Genomic DNA, 23903 nt, shown 5'->3' with positions numbered 1-23903 from the left:
AAAAAACTCACCTTTCATGTCCTTGTAGCTGGGGTTGTTTGTATCCACAAGGAGATGACGTTCATACTTCATACCATAAATATGTAACTTTTACTATAAAATTGTAAGTAAAGTGTACTTTTAAACAGAATTAAAGTACATCATTTGTTCTTGAATTGAAATATTAAGTTCACTACCCGTATTTTTTTCTAATATGAGAGGTGTTCAAGTCAAACCAGGACTTTTGTGCAGAATAACAGAACACGGTCATGAGAGTAAAAACTACTTTTATATCTCTATATAATCACCTGCTACACACATGCTTGCTTTATGTCTAAAGCACTGGTCTCCCAGGAACTCCTTTAATGACCTAAACATGTGGACATGGTTTGGATAAAGGTCAGGACTGTATGGGGATGTGGCAATAACGCTCAGCCGAGTTCCTTTAATATGCAGTTGGTGTTCGTGAATGATTGTGTGTACAGATCGCACAGACAGATCAAACACTTCAAGCTGGCAACAAGTTATCCATCGATTTTCAAGAATCGAGTGTTCCACTCATTAAATGTTCGCACGACTGCAGCCACCTCGGATAGGATCTTCTTTAAAATGTTTGCATCATTTCTCATCACCTTGCTCTGCTTGAAGTCTTCTGTAAATGTCATTTAGTTTTGCGTCTCCTAATTTGGAAAAATCTCATCGCAAGTCCCAGTTAGACTTGAACACCCCTTGTATTTCGCATTACATTTTTGTTCATATGCTAGGGTCTCGCTTTTATTTAGAAAATCAAAAAAAAAAAAAAAGAACAGAACATAAAACACAGCAAATCCTCCAGAAGTAAAACTCCCACACAGATTTTAGAATAAACACTGTAAACAAATTTATTTAATCATAAAAGATTTACAATATATTGCTTATAAAAACAAGAGGCACATTCTGCTGTTTACCTGATTATTTATAAAGCGACACAATTGGAAAAGCTTTATTAAAATACTTCTTGGTGCCAAGGCAAGGTTCTATTCCCTTTTTTTTTTTGTTGCTTTTCCAATAATGTAATATGATTTTTTTATTCAATACTTATATTTACACTGTGCTCTGTTTTTTTTTGGCATATGAGTAAAAAAAAAAAAAAAAAGATCTTTGTTAAAACAATGCCAAACACACAACATTCATTTATGCACATGGAATCAAACTTGTTCACACACACACACACACACACACACACACACACACACACACACACACACACACACACACACACACACACAGATCACAGACAGTGATATATCAAACTCTATATTTCATAGAATCTCTTATGGACACCTGCTCAGGTAATGTTTGAGCTCCGGTGAGCTTTGAGGAGGGAAGCACCAGCCACGTCCTCTTGCCATAAAGCCACCAGTGCTTCTTTACTGTTACATATGCATAGATAGACAATCTGATAAAGTGCATTAACTCTTTGGTTATGGGACACATATAAAGCTTAAAGCTACTTCATTTCCCTGTGGCCCGTGCCCCGGGGCCTCTGATACACACCCGCACACACAAGCACACATTGTTTATAGCATACTGAATGTTTTCCAGTTTCCATTGTTTGGAGGGAGCTGTTCTTCTTTGCTGATCACATGATGTGAGTACAGATAACACTCTCCCAGTTCAGAGTGACAGTAAATTGTCTCTAGCTCTTTCTCCCACTCTTTCATTTGTCGTCACTGACGCTCACAGAGCAGTCCTCTGGAATCTTCTCCTCAGAGCTGCTGCGGGTGGACAGCTTATCCAGGTCGTCTTTCATTTCCCTGAAGCGTTCGGCAACACACTGCGCCGTGAGACGAGCCTCGGGGTCCTGGTCCCAGCAGTCGTTGATAGTGGCGCACACCAAAGCCACACCCTGCAGGACATTACGGTCGCATTATTGTTTTTCTATACAGACGCAAGGCCTAAAAACGGTTTTCCTGACATAAGTGAAGTCTAAAAAAAATACTGTTATATTTCTTACAACCAGATATTTTGGATGTTCAACTTCAACACGCTAGTTTACAATACTACATCTGAATGATTTATTCTGCATGACAGGAGAATAAAGATGACAAATAAATTAGCTGTGGTTGAATGAAAATGATAGTTTCATCAAAAACAAAACAAAACAAAAGAATAAATTTACCAATAAACAACTATAAAGTAGAACACTTGGGGACATGCTGTTACAGAAAAGTAATCATCAATGTGGTGGCCATAAAGTTGACAAAGTTACTTTTCTTCATTTCTTCATACCAAACCAATTTAGTACAGTAATTGATTACTGAATGACACATCAAATGTTTTAACATCTAATCATACATATCACTTTTATAATAATAATGGCTATAAACCGTTTCCTGACCAGCTTAATTATTTTTGCTTTGAGTGTGTAATGTTACCAAGAAACTTTCCTGGGGCTGAAAACTGATTGCTTCAAATGAAAAACATTTTATTAATACATTAGATTATGTAAGTATGAGCCATATACTATAAGTCCTGGGAAGGAATTGTTATGATAGGAATGATACGGTATTAGATTAAGTGCATTCATCTTAAATAGTTCGCTAGTATGAATAATTTGAATTACAGTTTGCAGGGTCAGAGCATAATACCTTCTGACCATCCAGAACTGAGAATTCAATAAAACTAATTACATTTACCTCCATCACAGACACAAGGAATTAGGCATTTGGCCATCAAAAAGAATAGCAAGAAGTGATTTAACTGCATATTAAATTGCATAAGAGCAATTTGAGCAAAAGAACAAAAGTTTGTGGACACCTGAGCATTGCATGAATACTGGGGCCTTCCTCACGCAGGGGCCACAAAGTCGAAAGGACGCAATTTGTATGCGGTAGCCTTACAATTTTCCTGTCCTAGCACAACAATTCCCCTCTGCACTTCAGTGACTTCCATGAAGATATGGTTTAGCATGGTGGACGATTGCATTGCAACCTGCCATAGCGCTCTGAGCTCAACCCCCTGAACACCAGTGGGATGACCTGAAACACTGATTGTACCCCAGGCCTCCTCACCTGACCTCACTGCCTGGCTTTACAAATGCTCTTGTGGCTGAAAGAGAACAAGTTTCCATAAACACACTACAAAGTCTAGTGGAAAGCCTTCACAGAGAAGTGACGGTTGTTACAGCAGCAGAAGGACTGAATGTGGAATGAGATGTTCAACAGCACATATGGGTCTACTGTATATAGTGGCCATATATTTGCATATTTGTGTTAACCTAGATGTCTTTTACTTACTCATATTAGCAAGAGAATTCCAAAAACCAGACGTTGTTATTGTAATTTCATCATTTTTTTTTTTTTTATAAACAATTCAAAAACTAATGTCCAATCAGAATAGATTATTCAGGAGCACTTCCTTTTAACTAAATAAGAAATTATTATCTTTAGTAAAGCCTGTCCTGTTATTTCATGTAGAGCATTAATGCAATTACCATCTAATGAAATTATTGTGTTTAGACTATATCTACTAGATTCATATTGTTAAAAAAATGGTTCAGAATCGCCTTTAAGTGAATTAATAACTGAGTGTCGAATGCGGAGTATACGAATAAAGCGACTGTTTTTAAGCCTCAGCATACCCTACAAATTACTGTTTGTCATCAGATTCTTTTTAGAATATCTCCTTTAGTTTCTCGCCGTCAGTAAACATCAGTGTCGGAACAAGTGTCTGTTGTCTTACCGGGTGCTTCGTCCAGCTGCTGGGGATCTCAGGCCGGCCCCGATCTCTGAGCACGTTGTCCTTCATGCTCTCCACACAGGGGTGCTCTCGCACTTTAGAGCCAAATGGAGGTTCATAATCTTTTACCTCTGAAACACAGCCCACCCACCCACACACACACAAACACACACACACACAGGAACACAATTAATCATGCACAGTATAACTTTCTACAGGAAAAGTGCCTTTTTAGAGATTGTAAGTGTTCTCTGGGGCTCTGAGAGTCGATGTGAGGAATGCTGAGGTTCGGGAAACAGTACCGTCAGAACACACCTTTGGAAATATTCGCCTGGCAATCTCTCTTTACACCGGGAAGGCAAACAAATGCAAACAACATTGAAGCGATCAGCTTACCCAGCAGAGTGCCAACAATAATGAGAAGTTATGATGCTGTGTTGTTTGTTTTCCGTATGAGAACAAATTAGAGGAAATATGGGATAATGACTGGACTGTGCCAGAGAGAACACCAACACCAGTATTCCAGTAATTTTCCAAACGCTGTAAAATAGAGCTCATAGCAGCTGTGCTATAACTCACAACAGCTTTGCCTTATAACACACACACACACACACACACAAACAGACACACACACAAGTGTGAAAGACAGGAAAAATGTATGACAATGAAGCGGCTACACTAGAACAGTGGGAATGTCTGCTATTACAATACTAGCCAAAATCCATTCCAACAAATTTAAGTAGAAGAATGAGTTTACTTTGGAGAATGTGTTTTTTTTTTAAGAATTTTTTCTTAAAGTGAATGTGTTGTGTGGTTCTCCCCCACTATACCGGCCCACAGGAAGAGGCTAGACCAGCATGTAGTCTGGGACAGGAAATACAGGACTGTGATTGGGCCCCCGCAGTGTAGCTGACTCCACAAGCGCACACATCCTGTTTTTGACAAGTGGACTTCCCCTGTTTCAAATCTAAAACAAAGCAGTCATACCGCACTGACTACTATTCCTGCTGTCTCCGTTAGACTCTTGGCTATAAACCCGAAAAGCTAAAATGGCAGAAGAAATCATACAACCCGCTCAGTAATCTCCCCTTGTGTGTACACTGTATTGGAGCGATTTGTCAGACTTACACCTGAAAGGCATCAGAGCAGCGCATAAAGCACAAGTGAGGAAATGGAACCTTAGTTCTCCCTCTGTTGTCTGTCTGCTCTGAGGGCTGTGGCCTGAACGACACGAGAGCGCTCACTATGTGCGGAATGCCGCGGTTTTAGTAACAGATGTCCCGTGCACCAAGACCTCTCTCTCTCTCTCTCTCTCTCTCTCTCTCCAGGCCGAGTCGATTTGCATTTAGCAGAGCTTTCCAGGAAAACACTTTTTAACAACCTTTTCCTTTTCAGATTATCTGTCTGAAACCTCGACGGACCTACTTGACTATGCGTCTGGGATTAAAAAAAGGTTGAAATTCATCGAAGAGCAGGAAAGTCAGACAGGATAAGCCAAAGCAGAATTCCCGAACCTAGTTAATTTACAGAGCAGTAAAGAAACAGCAACGACGTTCTATGACTAGTGGACATATAGTATTGCACGACAAAGCGTTTCGGGTAAGAGCTGTGAATATGTATGCATGTCAGAGAAAAAGAACAGGCCTGCAGTGAATATGACACCTGTAGTGACAAATGGTTTGGCCATATGGAGTTCTGTCACTTGCCACACAGCTGCTCTGCTGCTCTGCCCGCCATCGCTCTGTCACAGGGGGTTGGTGTGGAAGTGATATTTAGGCTGGCTGCCTCTCGGCTCGCCGCTCTCCTTTACGGCTTCCCAGCCAGGGCCGCACCCCATGCTAATTTAGGACACGCTAACAACAACACAGCGAGCCAGAGCACAACAAGGCAGCTTAACGACTTTTTCATGACTCCCTTATAGCCCGTGCTATCTCCATCTGGAGTGGACTCCGGTGGTCCGAGACTGAAAAACAGACTCTGGACAGATATTAACGATTCCTGGTACGTCGGTGAAGTGTGTTTGGCAGGAATGTGACATTCGGTCCCTCTGGTCTGTCGGGAAATGTCTCAAGTTCTGCAGATAAGCCTGCAGGGGCCTCTCAATCACAGAGGGGGCATGCTGGGGCATGTGGGTAACACAAATCCCATGCTTTGATGGAATGCTTGACACCACACGTACACACATATACACATGCACACACGGAAAAGTGTGCACAAGACTCATTAAAATAGCAATCGATGACTTGGGGAGGGTATCACCGTATAGTACGGGTATAAATTATGTCACAGTATTTCACATCATCTGTCAGACTCATGTATCGGCAGTTTGTTTATTAAACCTCACTGACCCTGCTGTTACCCAGGAGGTAAACAGATGCTAGAATATTTTTTTTAATAATGTTTACAGGATTAGATGTGGTTCTATCCTATACAGAATATGGAATACACACTGTATGCATTTTGTCCTGGGACAGTAGGTACTATTTGTCAATAGATAATTAAAAGAAACAAAAACGATCACATTAAACACTGACCCTCCAGAAACCTCCCAGCATTTCTTTCCACCTGCTGACATTCTACATTCCTCACACACCAGCAGCTCACTTAACAGCATTGTTACTACGCTTTACTTTAAAGTTATATCAAGAGGCTTGCAAAAAACAGGAAAGAGCAAAACGGCCCAAACGGCACATGGGACACATAGGGATTTCTGTGCACAGCTCTGGAACAATAGCCCGATCGCACTGGCAAAACAAAATGCCACAGGCTAATAGGAGCAATAGCTAACTTATTTTTATCCCATCCCTCCTTAAGCGACAACCGCCGTCTCCATAGAAATAGAAGTCTGTTCCTTTAAGGGGGTTAGAAGCACTGACACTCGGACAAGGTCTCTGTTTTCTTTTTTACTCCATAAGGTACCATGAATAGAACAGACACAGAAGACCTATGTGTTTGGCAGCGTCTTGCTACCCTGTTATTTAGCTGCTAGAGGTGTGGTGCTATGAATGATCTCACCTCCAATGGCGTTACACCTGGACGTGATCTCCCACAGCACTAAAGCCATGGAGTAGACATCAGTCTGTTTAAAGGACTCGATGTTCTCCAGATTGATTCTGGACTCGAGCACCTCTGGCGCCATGTACCTTGCTGTTCCAACCTGCAATGAGAAGACAATACAGAGTCACGGCTCATTACTTTGCTTTCTCTCTGTAGCCTAAACTCTGATCTTCATCTTGGACTTCCGGAGTTATCGCAAGGAGACACTGCATTATCTGATCACTTTGAATTCAGCACAATGATCTTAAAAAGAAAACAGTGAATCCAGTTTTCAACAGGATATTATACTGAATTTATACAATGCACAATTAAAACTATAATATAACACAATGCAAAAGACATTTTATCAATTAATGTGTAAAAAAATACTATACTACTATAAGTATATAGTATATATAAGTTATATATTATATAATACTAATACTATAACTAGGAAAGGAAGTGACTTATTTACGCATTCACCTAACACCTCAGTTCGCTACATTTTCAGCCTGTGAATCATAAATCAGAGCAAACACAAAGAACAAAGGTCACACACAGATCGAAGTGTGAAGTTGTCTGATGGGGCTTCCCCTGCAAGTTTAAACATATCCCTAGTTTAACTAGTAGAAACTTACAGTTTGTTTCCTTGCATCAGCTAGGAAACACACTAGCGCTCGATCTGTGGTGGCAATACATAAGAGAGGAAATGATTACAGATTTATATCTGGTAACTCAAGGGTTGACTGCAGTAGCTCCTTTCATCTTTTCTGAGAGTGATCTGCAGTTTATCTACTTATTGTAAGCGTTAATGCTCAGTTGATCAGCTCTCTTTGCAGGAAGGTATTCATTTAAATGAGCAGGACAGATTTATATATAACAAAATAAAAATCCATTAGAATACCTCTCGATAAGGGCAATTAATGTGAAATTAGTAGTTATTTAAAGATTGATTTAAATATTTTCCATTTCCTGGAATGTGTACGTTCTGTACTGTAGAATACTGTATATAATATCAGAAAGGGCTCTTCAATTTAGATATTTGTAATTTCTTGAATTCGCCCAAATGCTGAGTTAATCATGCTGTATTACCTGTCCACTGTTGGCCAGGTCATCCACAGACAGGGAATTATCCAGTCGTAAAGCCAGGCCGAAGTCACACAGGCAACACGTGAGGTCGTTCTTTACCAGGATGTTGGAGCTCTTGATGTCTCGGTGAGCGATGGGCACTTTGTGCCGTCCGCAGGGAGTGCGCTCGCTATGTAGATGTGCAATGCCCCATGCCAGTGAGCCCCCAAGCCTCCGAAGGTCCTCCCAGCTTATCAGGTGCCGGGTGAGGTATTCCTGCAGGTTTCCACGAGGGTGGTAGGCTGTAATTAACCAGAACTGCCTCTCGACCTTCCTTTCTTCAGCGGTAAGGAAGTGCAGCACGTTCTCATGCTTCAGGTCGGTGTCCGAAAAGACATCTTTCTCGTTCTTCCAGGAAGCGTACTCTTCACACGGGAAGATCTTCACGGCTACCGTCTCAAACTGCTGCGACGAGCTCTGCCTCAGCTTGGCTCGGTAGACCTCTGCGAAGCGACCTTTGCCCACCTGCATGTCCAGCTCTAATGGCAGAGGTTCCGTGTTATGGTTAAGGCTGTTGGCGTGCGTGGAGCTGCTGTCCGAGCGATCGTCGTCCATCATTATAGCGCACGCATCGCTGCAGTCTAGTGGACCTTTGCGTTTCGAAGGTTTTTTGGTTTCCCACTCGCTGAGCTTGCGTCGTCGGTGGATGCGGTACCAGTAGAACGATGCCACAACCACTACAGCCAGAACAAGCAGAGGCACCAGGCTGACAAAGCTTACTAACAGCACTTCATTTTCTGGGGCGCCTGGAGGAAAAGTTGGAGGGAAAAAAAAAAAAAACAAGAGCAGTCAGTTTAATCTGAAAACTTGATCAAAACCAGTAAAACTTGCAGTTATAAAAAAGATCAAAAGGTTGTAATTTTATTGCATGGATGCTGCTTAAGGTGACAGATGTTCACAAAGATGCTAAATTTCACATTTAGGTTGTGATTCCAAGAAACACATGAGAAAAAGAGTCACACAATGAAACTCTGTCTATAACCTGCAGGGAAATGTACCATGCCACTCAGACTTCCTGCCAACCTGAGGTTTGGCAAAGCCTGCCGAAAACATTACAGGTTGACTGAGACAGACTAGTGCTAGCTATAAGGGGCACAGAGTGGGGGTGAAAAAAAAAAAAAAAAAAAAAACTGAGTCTGTCTGCATTTTTCCATCACACACACATTACACACCACCACCATCACTACAGTACAGGAATAAAACATTCATAAATAGATACCCAACTCTGGAACATTTAACATGACAATAAAAGGAAAAAAAAAAAAAGAAAAGCAGTCTGGAAAGGAATCCAAAACAAAGAAAGTTTTAAAATAGAAGAGCTACTTATGAAGACTGGAAATGTACAGATTTATCATTTATACTTTATGGAATGAGATGTGCAGTTTAACACACAGTGGCAGAAACGTTGAAAATAACGTCCTACTGTGGTGAGCAAAAGACCGTTCTCAGACTGTTTAATTAAACACATTACTTGTGTATATATGGGTGTGTGTGTGTGTGTGTGTGTGTGTGTGTGTGCACGTGTGTTTGCACGTGTGTGTGTGTCTGTACTGAGTGCTTTATAACAGGCAGTTCGAAGTTTATGTTCTCTAAAGCCCCTGACTCACAGGTTAGTCAAATAGATCTTAATTGTTCCAACATTTCAGTGAATCACACAACAGACAGCAGCACACAGACAGGACATGGTGTGACATTATAAAAGCTCTTGTTAAAATCGAAATAATGCAACATGATTTGATGTGAAATCTGTAGCAGGATTTGGAAAAAATGTACCTTCCAAACCCTTGAGACAAATGCCTTACTGTTTCTGAAGTTCTTTTCTATGAAGGGATTAATTTAATTTAAGTAAGTACACTTAATCCTGGCGTCTGGTGCAAAATATACACATGAAATTATAACGATTTGATTGCCAGATGTTGAATTGAATGACATGCGTCTACATTCTACTGACTGGGCAGAGAATGTGGTGGTTGCACTAGGTTGGGATTGGGACTGTGCATAGTAAAGTGTTAGGGTCACTGTTATTTATTTGTTATGGTTACGACTCCAGTTTACAGTATGACTAAAGCTATAAATGTGCTTATCACACTTTTTGCCAAAAGCCATTCCATTCCACTCTCTCACTCTCTCTCTCTCTCCCCTAGGCTGACAGTGACTTATACCTGTCTTTAGAGCATCTGCTCTGGATTCCATAGTGTGGGGGGAAAAAAGAAAAATCATCCCAGACTAGACCTGTCTGACAGACATCTTTTCTTCTCCTTTTTTTCCCCCCGAAAAACATATATCCAGTGATAAAGGATCAGCTGGGGGGTGAACAACTGAACCTCTGAATCGGGTTTGGAAATTAGTCACTCATAAGAATGACACAGACTCAGTTCCTTGTCTCTTTTCTTCTTTCCACAGAGATGTTCAAACACACTAATCCTTTCTGAGACGACAACAAAAAAAAACAAAACACATTCAAGGTGCACACGAGGTAAGACACTGTCACTTTGTGTGTGTGTGTCAAAATGATTGTGATTTATAAAATGAGGCATAAAATGCTTCTACTGTAAATATGGAAGGAGAAAAAAAAAAAAAGATATGCACAGACACTATAGACACTGTAAAAAGTACCGAAGTGTTGAATGTATTTTGCAGCAACAGCTTGTCGCTGTGGCCACATACACTAACAAGCTGAGGGAGAAACTCGTCATGTGTGAAGCTCCAACTATGAAAGGGAGATGCTTCCAACAGCTATAAATCAAAACAGCTGCTGCCATCTACAGTACATTTGTCACTCTTTTGTACTGAGCCAATCGCGTTTACAACTACAACAACAGGAAAGAAAAAAAAAAAGAAAACTAATGGAGTACACACTAACATAAGCTCTCTAACAAGTTTTGCAAGTTGCTTATTAGAAACGCATGTACTTTTGGAAATAAGCTAGCTATCATTACAAAGAGAAAAACAGTAGCAAGGATGTGTGATTCGCTTAGTGATAACCATCTGTATTAAATTCAGAGCCAGGTCTGTTTGTGTTGTCTTCCACTGTCACTATGACTCACAAAACGGAAAAAAATAAATAAAGGCTTAGATATTCCAGAAAACACAAAGCAGTCCATATGAGTGTTTAATAGTCTTCTATTGTCCTATAAGCGCAATGTCCTATATCTACTTGTGAATGACATTTGGTACGCCGTTACTGACAGCTGCAAAACTCTGATGACGCAAAAGCGGAGAGCTTGTCTTAGTTTCGGTTTGAGTCACAAATATGTTATGTGGAGCGAAAATATTGGCAAACATTTCTGAGAAAAATTAACCTTGGCACTTTTCCTATAAGTAAACATGGACTTCCTGCAGCACATGCTCACCATGAGTAAAACACCTCCTCGTAAGCTTGGTCTGCGCCTTTTCACATTTTATACATAAAACACATTTGTGTAATGTAAAAAACTTTATTTTTCTTACTGTAATGTCTTATGTTTGTGTACCATTAAGAAAGGACTAGGACACATGGTGCATGAACCACTACAGGCCTGCTAACACGAGAGCGTATTAGGTTAGAGCATGCCCAGTACACCCAGCTGTTTTGCTATGTGGTTGTGTCGTCTCTGTTTTGAGTTAAAGAGACAGGAAACCACACGTCTGGGATTCTCTGCTGTCTGCCTCACCACACAACCAGAGCCAGCACTACACTGTGTCTTGAACAGGCAAAACACTGCTAACTAATGTACAGTTGAAGTGCAGTGAAGTGTATTACAGTGGTCTACAGGTGCCCCATATATACCCTGAGCTAAATCCTAATATATTATTCCACCTAGATACAAACTTACAGTCTACCGGATGATATTTTCCTACAATGAACAGAAATAATGAATAGACATACTATGAAAAATACGACGACATAAAGATGTTTACAAATTGACCCTACTAGATTCTATAAAAAATGTAAACTGGAAACCCCTCTAACCATATACAGTCATTCCCACATGACTCCTGATCTTTCGTAGCATGGCCCTTATTCCATACTGGAATGTGAAAATTAGTGATTTTTTTAACGGCACAGTGGAATACCTGTTACATATTACACGCTTGTAATGGATGCCTTGGGCGTTTTTTACACTCCATCAATACTCATTTGGAATATATACCTGCATAACCATTATACTAATCTTAAGAAAATAATGAGACATTTTGTCTTATTAAAACGGTTTCAAATTAGTTTTAACATAGAAATAAAGTGAACATTTATTATGCTCTTTTTCCTTAAGTTTCCAGGTTTACACATAACACCAAACTCATTTATTCATACGCTTCATCCTGGTTTGGATAACCGGTAATACAGAGCCCTATGGTTTTGAAGAGCACTGGACATGAAGTGGGAAATCCACCTTTAATGGCATCTCAGGGCACCTAACACACATCAATGAACTCTCACAGCAAGGGGCAATTTATATGTAACCACCAGTCCGCCTACATACATGGTTAGAAGAGAAAGTGTTTTGCAAAAAAAAAAAAAAAAAAAGTCCCAATAGCTGTCAATAGACTTCTGTTGTATGTTAGATTTGCATAAACAGCTTGTTCATTTTTTTTTCTCACTGCTGGGAAATGCTTAAAAATTCTTGTCAGTGCTATTCACACACAACACTTTACATGTGGTATGCAGATATTATGTTGAGAAATACTGGAGTTTCCCAATAAAATCTGAAGAATGCTTAAACTAAATACAATACTTTACGACAATTATTTACGTAAGAAAGCCAGTAAACCTTTAGCATCAGCTTTGTCAGCCCCAGAAGCTGAACTACAAAACCCTGCACATAAAGTCAAGCATACTAGGACTCCTACAGTCCTGTCATTCTGAAACACACGTTTGCAACACAAGCTGATAAAAGTCATGCGACAGCAGGGGTTTAACCTTGTAAAGTTTAACTCTAAAATCTCTCCCACGCACAAACACTTAAAAACACATGCCTACTCTACTACTGCCTGGCCAAAAAGGTCAATATGTCAGAAAGGTCAAATCATCAGAGTGTATCAAGCAAAGAAAACAGCTAAGGAGATTCAAAATTACTGCCACTGGGCTCAAACCCCTTCAACACATTATCATACTGTCAGGGCTGAACCGTCAACTTTGTGGAAAAAATGTGGTTGGAAAAAGAATCATAAAGGGAAGTCACTCAAACACTTCACATTGTGAAGGTGCATGGTAAAAAAAACATCAATGGTTAAAAACCGTAGCTTTATTTACTAGTGACAACAAGAACATTTCCACACACACACACACACACACACACACACACACACACACACACACACACACACACACACAAGTAATGAGAGCTCAGAGGATTGGAACTAAACAGCTGTGTGACCATAAGAAAAACACTTAGTGAGAATAATCAGAAAAAAAGCTTTTAGTTTGCTAGAGAGTATAAAGATTGGACTTTGGAGCATGTCCTGTGGTCTAATGATTTCAGACTGACCCTGTTCCAGAGCTATGGGGGCATTAGGGTTAGAAGGGAAGCGCACGAAGCGATGCACCCAGCATGTACAAGCCTCTGGAGGCAGTGTTATGATATGATCTGGATTTAGTTCAGTTCAGTTCAGTTGGTCAGGTCAGCAACAATATGTGGCAAATAAAATGAGGTCAGCTGATGACCTGAATGTACTGAATGACCAAGTTAACACATCTACGGCATTATTCTTCCCTGATGGCACAGACATATTCTAGCACCCAAATTGTGAAAAAGTGTTTCTGGGAGCATGACGAATCATTTTACACACGACCTCCACATTGTGTGTTGTAATCAAAGCTAAAGGTGAACGACTGACTGAATGAATCAATGTGAGACTTTCTTTTGGCCAGGCAGCGTATCTTATTTTTTTGGAAAATGCATTCAACAAAGCCAAGATAATTAAACTAAACATATTTGAAAATTTGGAGGCCCTAAATGACAACATGCATAATGTGGACCCAAATCATATTATTTTATATGTAAGAATGAGTAAAATTAATACTCCTTTATCCTTGAAACAATAAAATTATAATAATAATAATTATCAGGAAAGAAAAAAAAACTAGAACGGAACTACACAGGGCAGTAAATTTCTGAAGTATATAAAAAAATAAAGAACTAAATTGTATTTAACATTTAAAATAATTGCTAAATCGCTGATTTAGAGCAGACTGGGGGAAATGATCTAGTTATATGTAGAATAAAATCGAATTTGGCTTAAAAATGTACCTGAATCACTTTCAGCTGGATTAAATGCTGACGACTCCGCAAAATATTTCCTTTTAGCACCTGAAAAATGACCATTAGATTATTAGGCTACTTAGCATGGTGAAAGTTTTGAACTTTGAAATAATTTCTACTTTGGTTGTCTAAAATACCAAACGTCTGAAAAGAACTGTAGACAGTCACTATTTCGACGTTCTGAGCGGTGATCAGGAATGTCAACAACCTACTAGCATCATAGCTAGTAGTAACCTACTTAGCTAGCAAATTAGCCATATACTGTACTGCTTATTCTATGGTAGGTACTAACTAGCAAGTTAGCCTGTTAGCCTTTTTCTACTTTTTTTTTTAATTCACTGGACATCCTGACTAAATCCAATTAATCAGCATTAATTTCTTATTGATGTGCACTTACTGTGGGTCTGCTTAATAATCTTCCGTTTTTTTTTGGTCTTTTCATCCCAGATACATATAAACGCTTTGTAATGCTTCCTTATGATTTTCTGATCTTAGTTGCATTAGACAAACCTTTCTGCCAAATCAAAGAACATCTGCATTCCCATGTATCTATGATAAAACCCATGGAACACCATGATGGTCAGGGGCCATAAGCAAAAGATACTGCTTATAACAAGAAATGGCCCTGACACTGAGAGAATGAAAGATAAAAGAATGGAAATGAAACTCACTGTGAGAGAAAATCAGGTCCTCGTTGCACTCGTCAGTATCACAGGAACAGATGTAGAGCAGACCATTGTCTGTCTTTTGTTCCTTCATCTCACATGTGCTGCTGTTGTAGTCCTTCAGAAACATCCCATACAGAGGTTGTGTTGGAGCGTGACACACTGTCTCGATAGTGTTGTTTTCCTCATTCTTTCTCCTGAAGGACAGCACAACACATAGAATAATAAAATCAATTATTAAATTCAAATTGTTTTACATAGTGTGTCGTGTTTACACATCTCTAGATGCATAATAATAAACCTGTTCAGTTGATAAAATGTTTAACTTGGCATTTATGTATAACAAAGGCTGCTTTGTCATTTACATTTTGTAAAATTAATTAAAGAACGATGACGTACCAGATTGCCACGCAGACTTCATCGTTTCGCTCACAGATAGAGGTGATGCTGCAGTTGGCTTTACATCCACCAGATCCAGTACAGGTGGAGATCTGCACATCGCAGAACTTACACAGTTTGCTTATCTTAATTTCGCCAGGGATCATTCCTTCTAAAACACAACATACAAGCATGGAAGTTAGTATAATCTAAACTCTTTAAAGTGTGAATAAAATGTTACTGAGATGAAACCACCACAATGTGAGTTCGTTGTGCCACAATTTCTTAAATTGGATTGGTGAGGAAGTGAATACTCTTGCTCTAATTCAAATGACATGCTCAATCTAAAACATGGATAATATACATAGTCTAAAAATATGAATAAAAAAGAAAAAAGAAAAATGTGTGGTTTTATAACAAATAAAAAACATATTTGTGACCTTGTGAAGATTTCTTAAAAGAGATGTTTATTTAACATTTATGGAAGAAGTCTCTTGTGTCAGCACTAATTTTTCCTGCCATGGGAGAATCTTCTGGACTTTGAACTTTCCAGTTTCTCAGTAACATGACAAGCTGCATCTGGTCGTATTAACTTATGAACTAAGGGGGAGAAGGCAGAGGCTGGTGAGGGAATGAAAAATTCATATCTTCTATAAAGTAAATTGTAACAGGAAATGACAAAAGCGATTATGGTTGAGAAGTAAGGGTTCCTATACATGAGGAATAAAGCAGTTGATGGCATCATAATATAGGAAAAGAATTCACTTTAGCTTAGTAACACATTTTGGATTATTTTCATTTAACAGCGTACTCCGTTGTGTTTTATTGATTACATAATAAATGCTGAATTATTCAGCATCTACTACAAAGTTCTTCTATTCTCTATCACAATGCACATTTTTGCTCTGTTCCAGGTCCCACCATGGCTTTGTGGCAAATAATTACCACTCTAAAGCCCTTAACTATCTACCTTAGATTTGTTTTGGTCCGGAACAGTATGAAATTGTGGCCTGGTGGTCTTTGAACACTGGATTAGGACCATCTATATTATTAAATGGCATATTTTAATTCCCCTTTCCTGCCTTTAATAGGGGCATAACAACTAAGGGGAGGATGGGGAGTGTGTGAAGGTGTATTATGGTGTGTCAGCATGATTGTATGATCTTGCATGCAGATTTCCTGGGCCATCTTCTCCTTATGACTTGTTCAGACTTGTTCTCCATGCTGAAAGTTTCCTCAGACACTAACTTCAAAACACTTAGGACATTTTCCTTGGAGTTAACATTATTATTCTGGATTTCTTAAAATAATTGTAGCTACATATACATATACTGATTTTGAATCGGGTGCAAAAAAAGTATGTTTCAGTGTGTGATAAAACTGTGTGTGAATGGTTTCTTTGTCAGAAATGAATGTGATGTACAGTCAGGCTAAACCAAGGCAACACCAGCAGCTGAAGGCACCAGGCACTCAATATTTGTGTGTGGGGGGCATATGCAGGCATTAAACACTGTAATGTAGCCCCCTAGACCAGCTGTTGGCTTGTGTAATAAGCATGCCTCCCCTGATAAAAGCCTTCCTCTCCTCTCCTCTCCTTTGATAAAAGGCTTCCCAGCTTCTGTTCGGCGGAAAAGAGAAGCATTCGGGCAAAATCATCATAGGAAATCGGGTCCAATATATGTAATAGGATATATAAGCACTGTAACCAGTGAACAGCTTGTAAAAACCAAAAACATTCAATTGCAACAAATTGCACTGATGCCATACCAACCACATAAAGCTGTGAAGAAAGCCACTTAACTGTAACTTTGATCCTTGAAACCGATATAAAGTGCTGTTAACCACATATGCTAAGAGTTAGAGCAATTTAATAGTGAGTGGTATTTAAAAAAATACCCCAAGGAATATCAACTTCATTTGTATCATACATGTGATAGCCACAAACTTTGAAGAACTTGTACACGCCTCTGTAATGGTCGACTAGGAGCAGTTGTTAAATTACCTCAATTCATATTTAAAATATGCAACTAGATAAGGCTACTAAACTCATACAACCATTCTAAGGTAAATTTAGATTATAATAATAACTTTTCCAGTTTTCTTTTGCCTGCTCCCTTTAAGGGGTTGCCACAGGGAATCAGATCCGCACATTTGACTTGGCACAGGTTTTACGCTAGATACCCTTCCTAACGCAACCCTCCAAATTCTATCCAGGCTTGGAATTATAAAACTAAGAATGCTCTGCAACCAGTGGCTGGGTTTGGTGCATTGGCTAGGAACCAAAGCCAGGCCATCCACATGGCATGTGAAAAACCTACCACTACCCGCTAAGATAATGCCCTTACATAATGCTAACTACAGTACTTACTATAAAAGAATAAGTGTTTACTGGCTGCTCACCATTTGCCATTAGATTTTAATTATGTGAGATTTGAGTAAACAAGTTGTTCATGCCTTTCTGAGTAGAAAATGTTTTGAAAGTCTTATCCCTGGTGACTGCACAAACAGATGCACTACAGATGCACAAGATAGAGAGTATGTTTAAAACACTGTTTTTTTTTGTCTTTTAAATTTGAAAAACACATAGTACAACATTGCACAAGTCATGAGTAAACTATTCTCAGATAAAATGCAATAATATAAGCCAGAGATTATTGCCATGATGGGATTTCTCTACTAATCCCCCCAAAAAAGGTTCAGAGACCCTACAAACTAAACACTAAAGCTAGGTGATGATTACATATTCGAAAATGTTAAACTTGAAATGATTTGGCTTTAAATTAAACTGTCCTCGATGCGTTTCCTTCACTGCTTTATGCTCTTTCCACTCCTCACCAGGAAAGGATGACCCAGGTGACCTGGACGAGGAAGGAAGAGCAGACAAGGTAGAAATCAGTCTTCCTTTGCACAGCTAAAATAACAAACTTCGGGGAAGAAAAAAAAACTGCCACTGTGGAGAGTTATCAATGCACTGCACTGCATGAAAAAGTTCTCTCCATGCGTCATGGGTGGAGTGCATCTGTTTTGAATTTGATATCGCAGTGCCAGAACATGCCGGGAAGACAACAGGAACGCTTTGCTGATCACCTGGGTAAATGTTAGTAAATGAGTTAGCAAAGCAGACCAGTGCATTACAACTATATTGAGGGAAGGAAGACAACAATCAAATCAGACCTGTCATTTAGAGGTTGGGTGACCCCTCTTCTACTCACTAAAGAACTGTTTCTCTCGGCTTTTCACACAGGCCCAGAGAGGCAAGAGTAAACATGGGCTCTGACTAACACCCCTTCCTGCTTCACTGCCTGGGCGTTACAGTTTTCTGAAGGCCTACAAAAGGACTCTTTCAGACAGCAAGCATTGCTCTGGTGCTTGCACTGAAGAGCCTTTCAGTGGAGAGTCCATCCCTCTAATCTTCTTAAAGGAGATACTGAAGTCCTCCAGTCTTCTTTATGTGTATGGAAAGTGCAAACATAGGTGGTTCAGGAAAAGAGCAAGTCAGTAAACAGGATTTTTCTTTGTGGTGTAGCTAAACGCATAGTTTATGCGTATGGTTGGTGTATGCATTTTGTCTCCAGATCTGAAGCTTGACATTGAGCTGGTGGCGTTGTTAATGTGCAGTCAGCTCAGGCAACAAAAACGGTGGCACACTTTATCTCAGAGTAACATGTGATTATCCACATCATGGCAGTGGAGTCAAAATTGTTTTCAGACAGACAGATAGGCAGACAGACTGACGACCACCCAGACAGACAGATGCATACACATGATAACACAGCAATCACATGCACACACATTTTGATGTAAAAATAACAATTTTAGGGGTCTTTGTAAACATGGAGGAGAAGCCAAACAAAGAACACAAATGCCTTTGCGTGGTATTCAACGCAATAACATTGTGTGCTGTTTGTGTGCAAATGACAAGTACAGAAAGTAGACAGGGAAGAGATAGGTAAAGGAAAATGCCACTTGCTAAGTAAAAGAATTATGTGAACATAATATGTATAACAACTAAGACAAACAAAGTAGTATAGTAACTGTAAATAGATTTTTTTCTTCCTTTTTTTTCTCACTACAGGCCTAGGAGGAACCATTAGCTTTGTCTCTCACAGACAGGTTGCTGTTACAAAAGACAGGTGAGGCAGGGAGGGACTCATTAGAAGTAATTAGTACCCAACTCACCTATAATTATGGCATGAAGAGTTAAAATAAATGCCAAGACAGGGGAGAATAAGTAAAATTATACTATTTGATAAAAGGAAGGAGGTTTGGCTGGAATTGGAATCCTAAGGTTAAACTCTTGTAAAAGTCTCACTTTCCCAGAAGTCTGACAATGCAGAATGACAAAGAAAAGGTCTGCAGTCGTTGTTCGCCTGGATCAAGGAGTCATAACCTGCTGTGGCAAACTCATCACGACGCGACTTTATAGATTTATGGCTGCAATATTTTTAACCGCCCAAATGAAGTTATCTGAACACATGGCTCAGAATTTAAATGCTTATCTTTAAATGCATGACTGTTATTATTATTATATTATTATTATTATTGTGATTATTATTATTTTTTTATATTTGTAGTATACAAATTAATCACTTTAATTCTATATTAGGCTTACTTGTAGAACACATGTTTTCTTCTTTTTTTAACCCTTTAAGTGTAGTTAATGAGAAACTGGATGGAAAACAATTAAACTAATTATTTATTACAATATTAAGGCCTTAAGGCTAAAGAAGTGCAGAACCATCTGCTATTGCTTAGGGTTTAGGATGTTAATAATTTAAACCTCTAATTAAAAAAAGGATTCCATCCATTCATTTAGAAACCTCTGTAGTCCAACTAGGGCATTTAGTTCCATTTGAATGACTGTGGTTGGTCCTCCAGGGTCAACATTCATACGCATTCCATATTATGGTCAATTTGGAAATGCGAATTAGCCTAATGAGCATGTCTTTGGAGTGTGGGAGGAAACCAGAGGAACCAGAGGAAATCCACAAAGCAAGGAGAGAACATGCAAACTCCATGAACACAGACCTGGGAGTCGAACCCGGGACCTGAAGGTGCAACATGACAGTGCTTAACACTAACCCACGATGCCGCCAAAAAAGGGTTTATACGCTCTGAAACATAGCTACTTTTCCTTCTTGCAGGGGACATGTTTAAACATGCACATTTAGTCTGAAAAGCATTAAAAACAGGGTCAAAACTAATTTACAGGATATATACTTATTAATGTTTGTGCATAGCACAGACCGGTTCAAGTCACAACAGCTCTGAGTTGGAAAGAAGTGTGTAGTGCATGCACCTGAAAGGAAGGAAGCTGATCGGAAAGAGTTGTGACGTCAGAATACAGAACGGTGCAAACACCTCTCACATGTCACAGCCACTCCACAGCTCTGTCACAAAGTCACCCAGGCAGCCCAACGCTCTTTATGAACTTCACTCTGAGGATCTGTTTATTCTAACGATAATAAACGTGACTGAAGCGGAGGTCGGCAGTGACGTCATTCTGACACGGCACCTGTGTGAATGCGTGTTGCGTAACTGTACAGTAACGGAAAAAACATACAAGGGAAAGAAAGAGTAAACGGTGTGTGTGTGTGTGTGTGCTGAGTGAACTAGTGTTCAACAGTGCTTCACTGTGGCGGTGTCTCAAATCCGAACTCAGAAGTGTCCAAAAGCAAACACACACACACACACACACACTCACCCACTACGCTCCTCTCCAGCGCGAGTGGAGACATGAAGACAGCCGCCCACCACAGCACGGAAAAGCCTGCATACTCCATTAGCCGAGTCCTCTCCGTCCGGGTCTCACATTAATGAAGTTAAAAGTGTCCTCGAGTTGGAGAGAAGACTGTGTCTCTGCTCGTCCACGCCAGCTGCGTGACTCCGGAGACGAACAGGCTCAAGCTTTCCTCTTCACTGTGCGCGTAAAAGTGTGTGTGTGTGTGTGTGTGTGAACACTGAAGCGGGTTGACTCACACTGGATTCTGCTCGCTTTGCTCTGAAACAGGAAATCTTTCAGTAAGGGCAGGACTTTTCCTCCTGCGACTCCCTCCCGCTGCACGACGCACTTTCTGCCCCGGTCTGTAATTATACGCCTTAAAGTCTAATTCTGGGTAGACCACTTAAAATGACACGTTAACAATCTTACACACAGAACTTTATTTATTTATTTTATCTTTATTATTCCCTCAGAGAAGATTAGGAGGCACTTGCTCTTTATGAACTGTTTGAATGTGTATGATCAAACACACTGTGACAGACAGTCTAAATGTTATAATTATTATGGGACCTATTTCATTCCTGCATTTATTATGATTATTTGGTCACATTTCTGAGGTTACTTTCATTAAACAATAAAAAAATACTCCATAGAGTTGCCATCTTTGACAAAAAAATATTCCATAAAGTTTCCATTTTTGACAAAAAAAAACACACAAAAAAACAAACAAACAAACAAACAAAAAAAACAGTTTGTCTTAGAAACCCAGTTTTTATTATAGTGGTGCCTCGGCATACGAATAATGCAAATGCAGATAATCCGTTTCAGCCATCCAAAAATATTCCCAATATTACCAATTTTCATCACTATAATTATATTTTTGCATCTAAAAACAATCAAAACATTTAGAAAATACATGCAAATGAAGTAAATTATGAAGTAAACAGCCGTCAATAGCCGAAAATGCTTTGCATGCAAGGGAAATTTCCTGCAAAATATTAGTTCTTAAGGCGAATATTCACAAGGTGCGTTCTTTTTGTTTGCCGAGGTACTACAATATGTACTTATTTGTGCTTGGTGGGTTTTTTCTGGGAAGTCCAATTTCTTCTTACAGTCAAAAGACGTACAGGTTAGGCTAACTGGTGTTTCCAAACTGGGCTTCGGAGTGGCAACCTGACCCCTTAAGGAACTGCATAAGAAACACTGGATATACTTTAAGGGTGGAGAGTATCCATCAACCCATGTGCCAGATGGCACGTGCACGGATTAATTTATTGCAGAGTGGGGGGCTCATGTAGGCTTATAAGGCATCATGGTGGCGTAGTGGTTAGCACTGTTTCCTCGCAACTTCAGAGTCAAGGGTTCGATTCCGGCCTCGGGTTGGTTTGCATGTTCTCTCTTGTTGGGTTATCTCATTGCAGTTTCTTTGTACAGTCCAAAAACATGCACATGTGATGGGCTGGCATTCTGTTCAGGGTGTACCCTGCCTTCTGCCCCTAGTACAGGATAAGTGTATAGAGTGAATGAGAGTGTACTGTAGTAGTAGTGGGCCATTTTAGTGGCCAAGCAGACTATTAAGGATTTCAAGGCTTTAATGAAAGTGTCCACAATAGATTTATAGACCTGAAGGCTTCAAGCAGTTATACCTGTGCACACTGGGTGCTGTGGTGTACTAAGATTAATTTGTCTACAGCAATTATCATTACCGGTTGAACCATAAATGTAAAAATTGTCTGTTTTTTTTTTTTAGACTGAAGTAGACTTTTGTGCTTTTTAGTTGCAGTTTGAGCATCGAAAGTGTATTTTTATCTCTCGTGCTTCAACACAATTTTTTGTTAAACATTTGTTGCATGTAGCCAATGTAGTTATTAGCAACCAGTTCTGGATAGCTGTGATAATTACAGTATGCAAAATACTGTAGAATTATAGAATATAGCTGTATGGAATCACTTACTCATTCTTCAATATTTCAAGTGATCTCAGATCATGATCCATCAAAAAAAAAAAAAATTCTCAGAAAAAAAAAGCAGGAAAAAAATCTCCTTCTTAAAGATAATGTTTCACCCCTATTCTTCAAGGTTTTAATAATTTGTTTTACAGTTCTTAACCCAGTTGTAGTAGTTTCAGCAGTGTTCTTAGTTGTTTTCTTTGCTTAATGCAGGCCAATAATTTGATCGTTCTAAAACAGAGTACTGTAACATTATTGCCATGACACAGGATGAGAATTTTCTCACTGCATCAGTTAGGGTTAAATAACTTTTTGCCAGCTTAAAAAATATTAATCACTGCAGTAATTATACATTGCCAGGCCCTTACCTATTTGTTTAAACTGTGTGCCTTTTTTTGGCTGGGCAGTGTATATTCCAGGGCAGATGGCAATTCTAACTGTCTTACTTGATACAGTCATGACAATTAAGTTGAATTTACACTGTACAGTTTTGCAGTCACAAAATTGACTACATTCGGTGGGCTGGTGGGCTAGGAATGCATAGGATTCAGCAACCATTTTTGTGTCACCAGCAAAAATCCTTTGTCAGTATGAAAACATTTTCATTAGAGACATTAAAAAAATATTGTTCTGCAATTTCAGTGCTCCTTTAGGTTCCTACTTCTCATACTGTGCCAAAAGTTCCCAATAAAATATTTTCTAATTCTCTGACAAGAACATGGTCTCCACCCCTAAATCCATTTATTATCAGTCTTTGATCAGGGACAGCATCTACTGTACAAATCTCTAAGTATGGTCTGTTACTATAGAAATATGCATTAGAAATAAGTGTGCTAAAATATAGTCTATCATTTATGTTACAGACAGAAGTACTGCCCAGGTTGTGTTGCTATTCAAAAATAATGCACCAATCAGTTTTGAAGACTTGCTGTGGTATAACTTCCTTTGATTGTTGGTCTATCATTAGAGGAACCTCATTGTGTACTCTGACATAAAGAACACATTATTTTATTTTATTCATTTCATTAATCATTTTAATGGTACACTGTAATCACAGAGTGTAAAACTGGCAAAATTGATATTCA

General features: G+C 39.3%; 1 protein-coding gene across 2 annotated transcripts; it reads right to left on the bottom strand.

Annotated features, from left to right (window-relative positions):
* Positions 1 to 834: 834 nt before the first annotated feature.
* tgfbr2b (transforming growth factor beta receptor 2b) lies at positions 835 to 21194 on the bottom strand. Of its 2 annotated transcripts, XM_053494329.1 has the most exons (8): positions 20853 to 21194; positions 15170 to 15320; positions 14777 to 14967; positions 14094 to 14153; positions 7828 to 8609; positions 6715 to 6856; positions 3703 to 3830; positions 835 to 1867 (listed from the first exon to the last, which is right to left on the bottom strand). In XM_053494329.1, the coding sequence occupies exons 1-8, from the start codon at positions 20929 to 20931 to the stop codon at positions 1679 to 1681; spliced, it is 1722 nt and encodes a 573-aa protein (XP_053350304.1). In that variant the 5' UTR covers positions 20932 to 21194; the 3' UTR covers positions 835 to 1678. The 2 variants fall into 2 exon arrangements, with proteins under 2 accessions (XP_053350304.1, XP_053350305.1); XM_053494330.1 differs by lacking the exon at positions 14094 to 14153 and having other exon boundaries at positions 20853 to 21192.
* Positions 21195 to 23903: the final 2709 nt, after the last annotated feature.

Source organism: Clarias gariepinus, chromosome 4 (assembly GCF_024256425.1).
Source record: "Clarias gariepinus isolate MV-2021 ecotype Netherlands chromosome 4, CGAR_prim_01v2, whole genome shotgun sequence".
NCBI classification, from domain to species: Eukaryota; Metazoa; Chordata; class Actinopteri; order Siluriformes; family Clariidae; genus Clarias; species Clarias gariepinus.
This window is presented reverse-complemented; position numbering and strand designations above follow the sequence as displayed.

Excerpts from the sequence above, each read along its gene's own strand:
- tgfbr2b (XM_053494329.1), bottom strand. The coding sequence starts at position 20,931 with ATGGAGTATGCAGGCTTTTCCGTGCTGTGGTGGGCGGCTGTCTTCATG. Across the intron at positions 14,968-15,169 it reads GAAGTCTGCGTGGCAATCTG|GAGAAAGAATGAGGAAAACA; the intron begins GTACGTCATCGT and ends GCTGTCCTTCAG. Across the intron at positions 6,857-7,827 it reads ACCTGGCCAACAGTGGACAG|GTTGGAACAGCAAGGTACAT; the intron begins GTAATACAGCAT and ends TTCTCATTGCAG.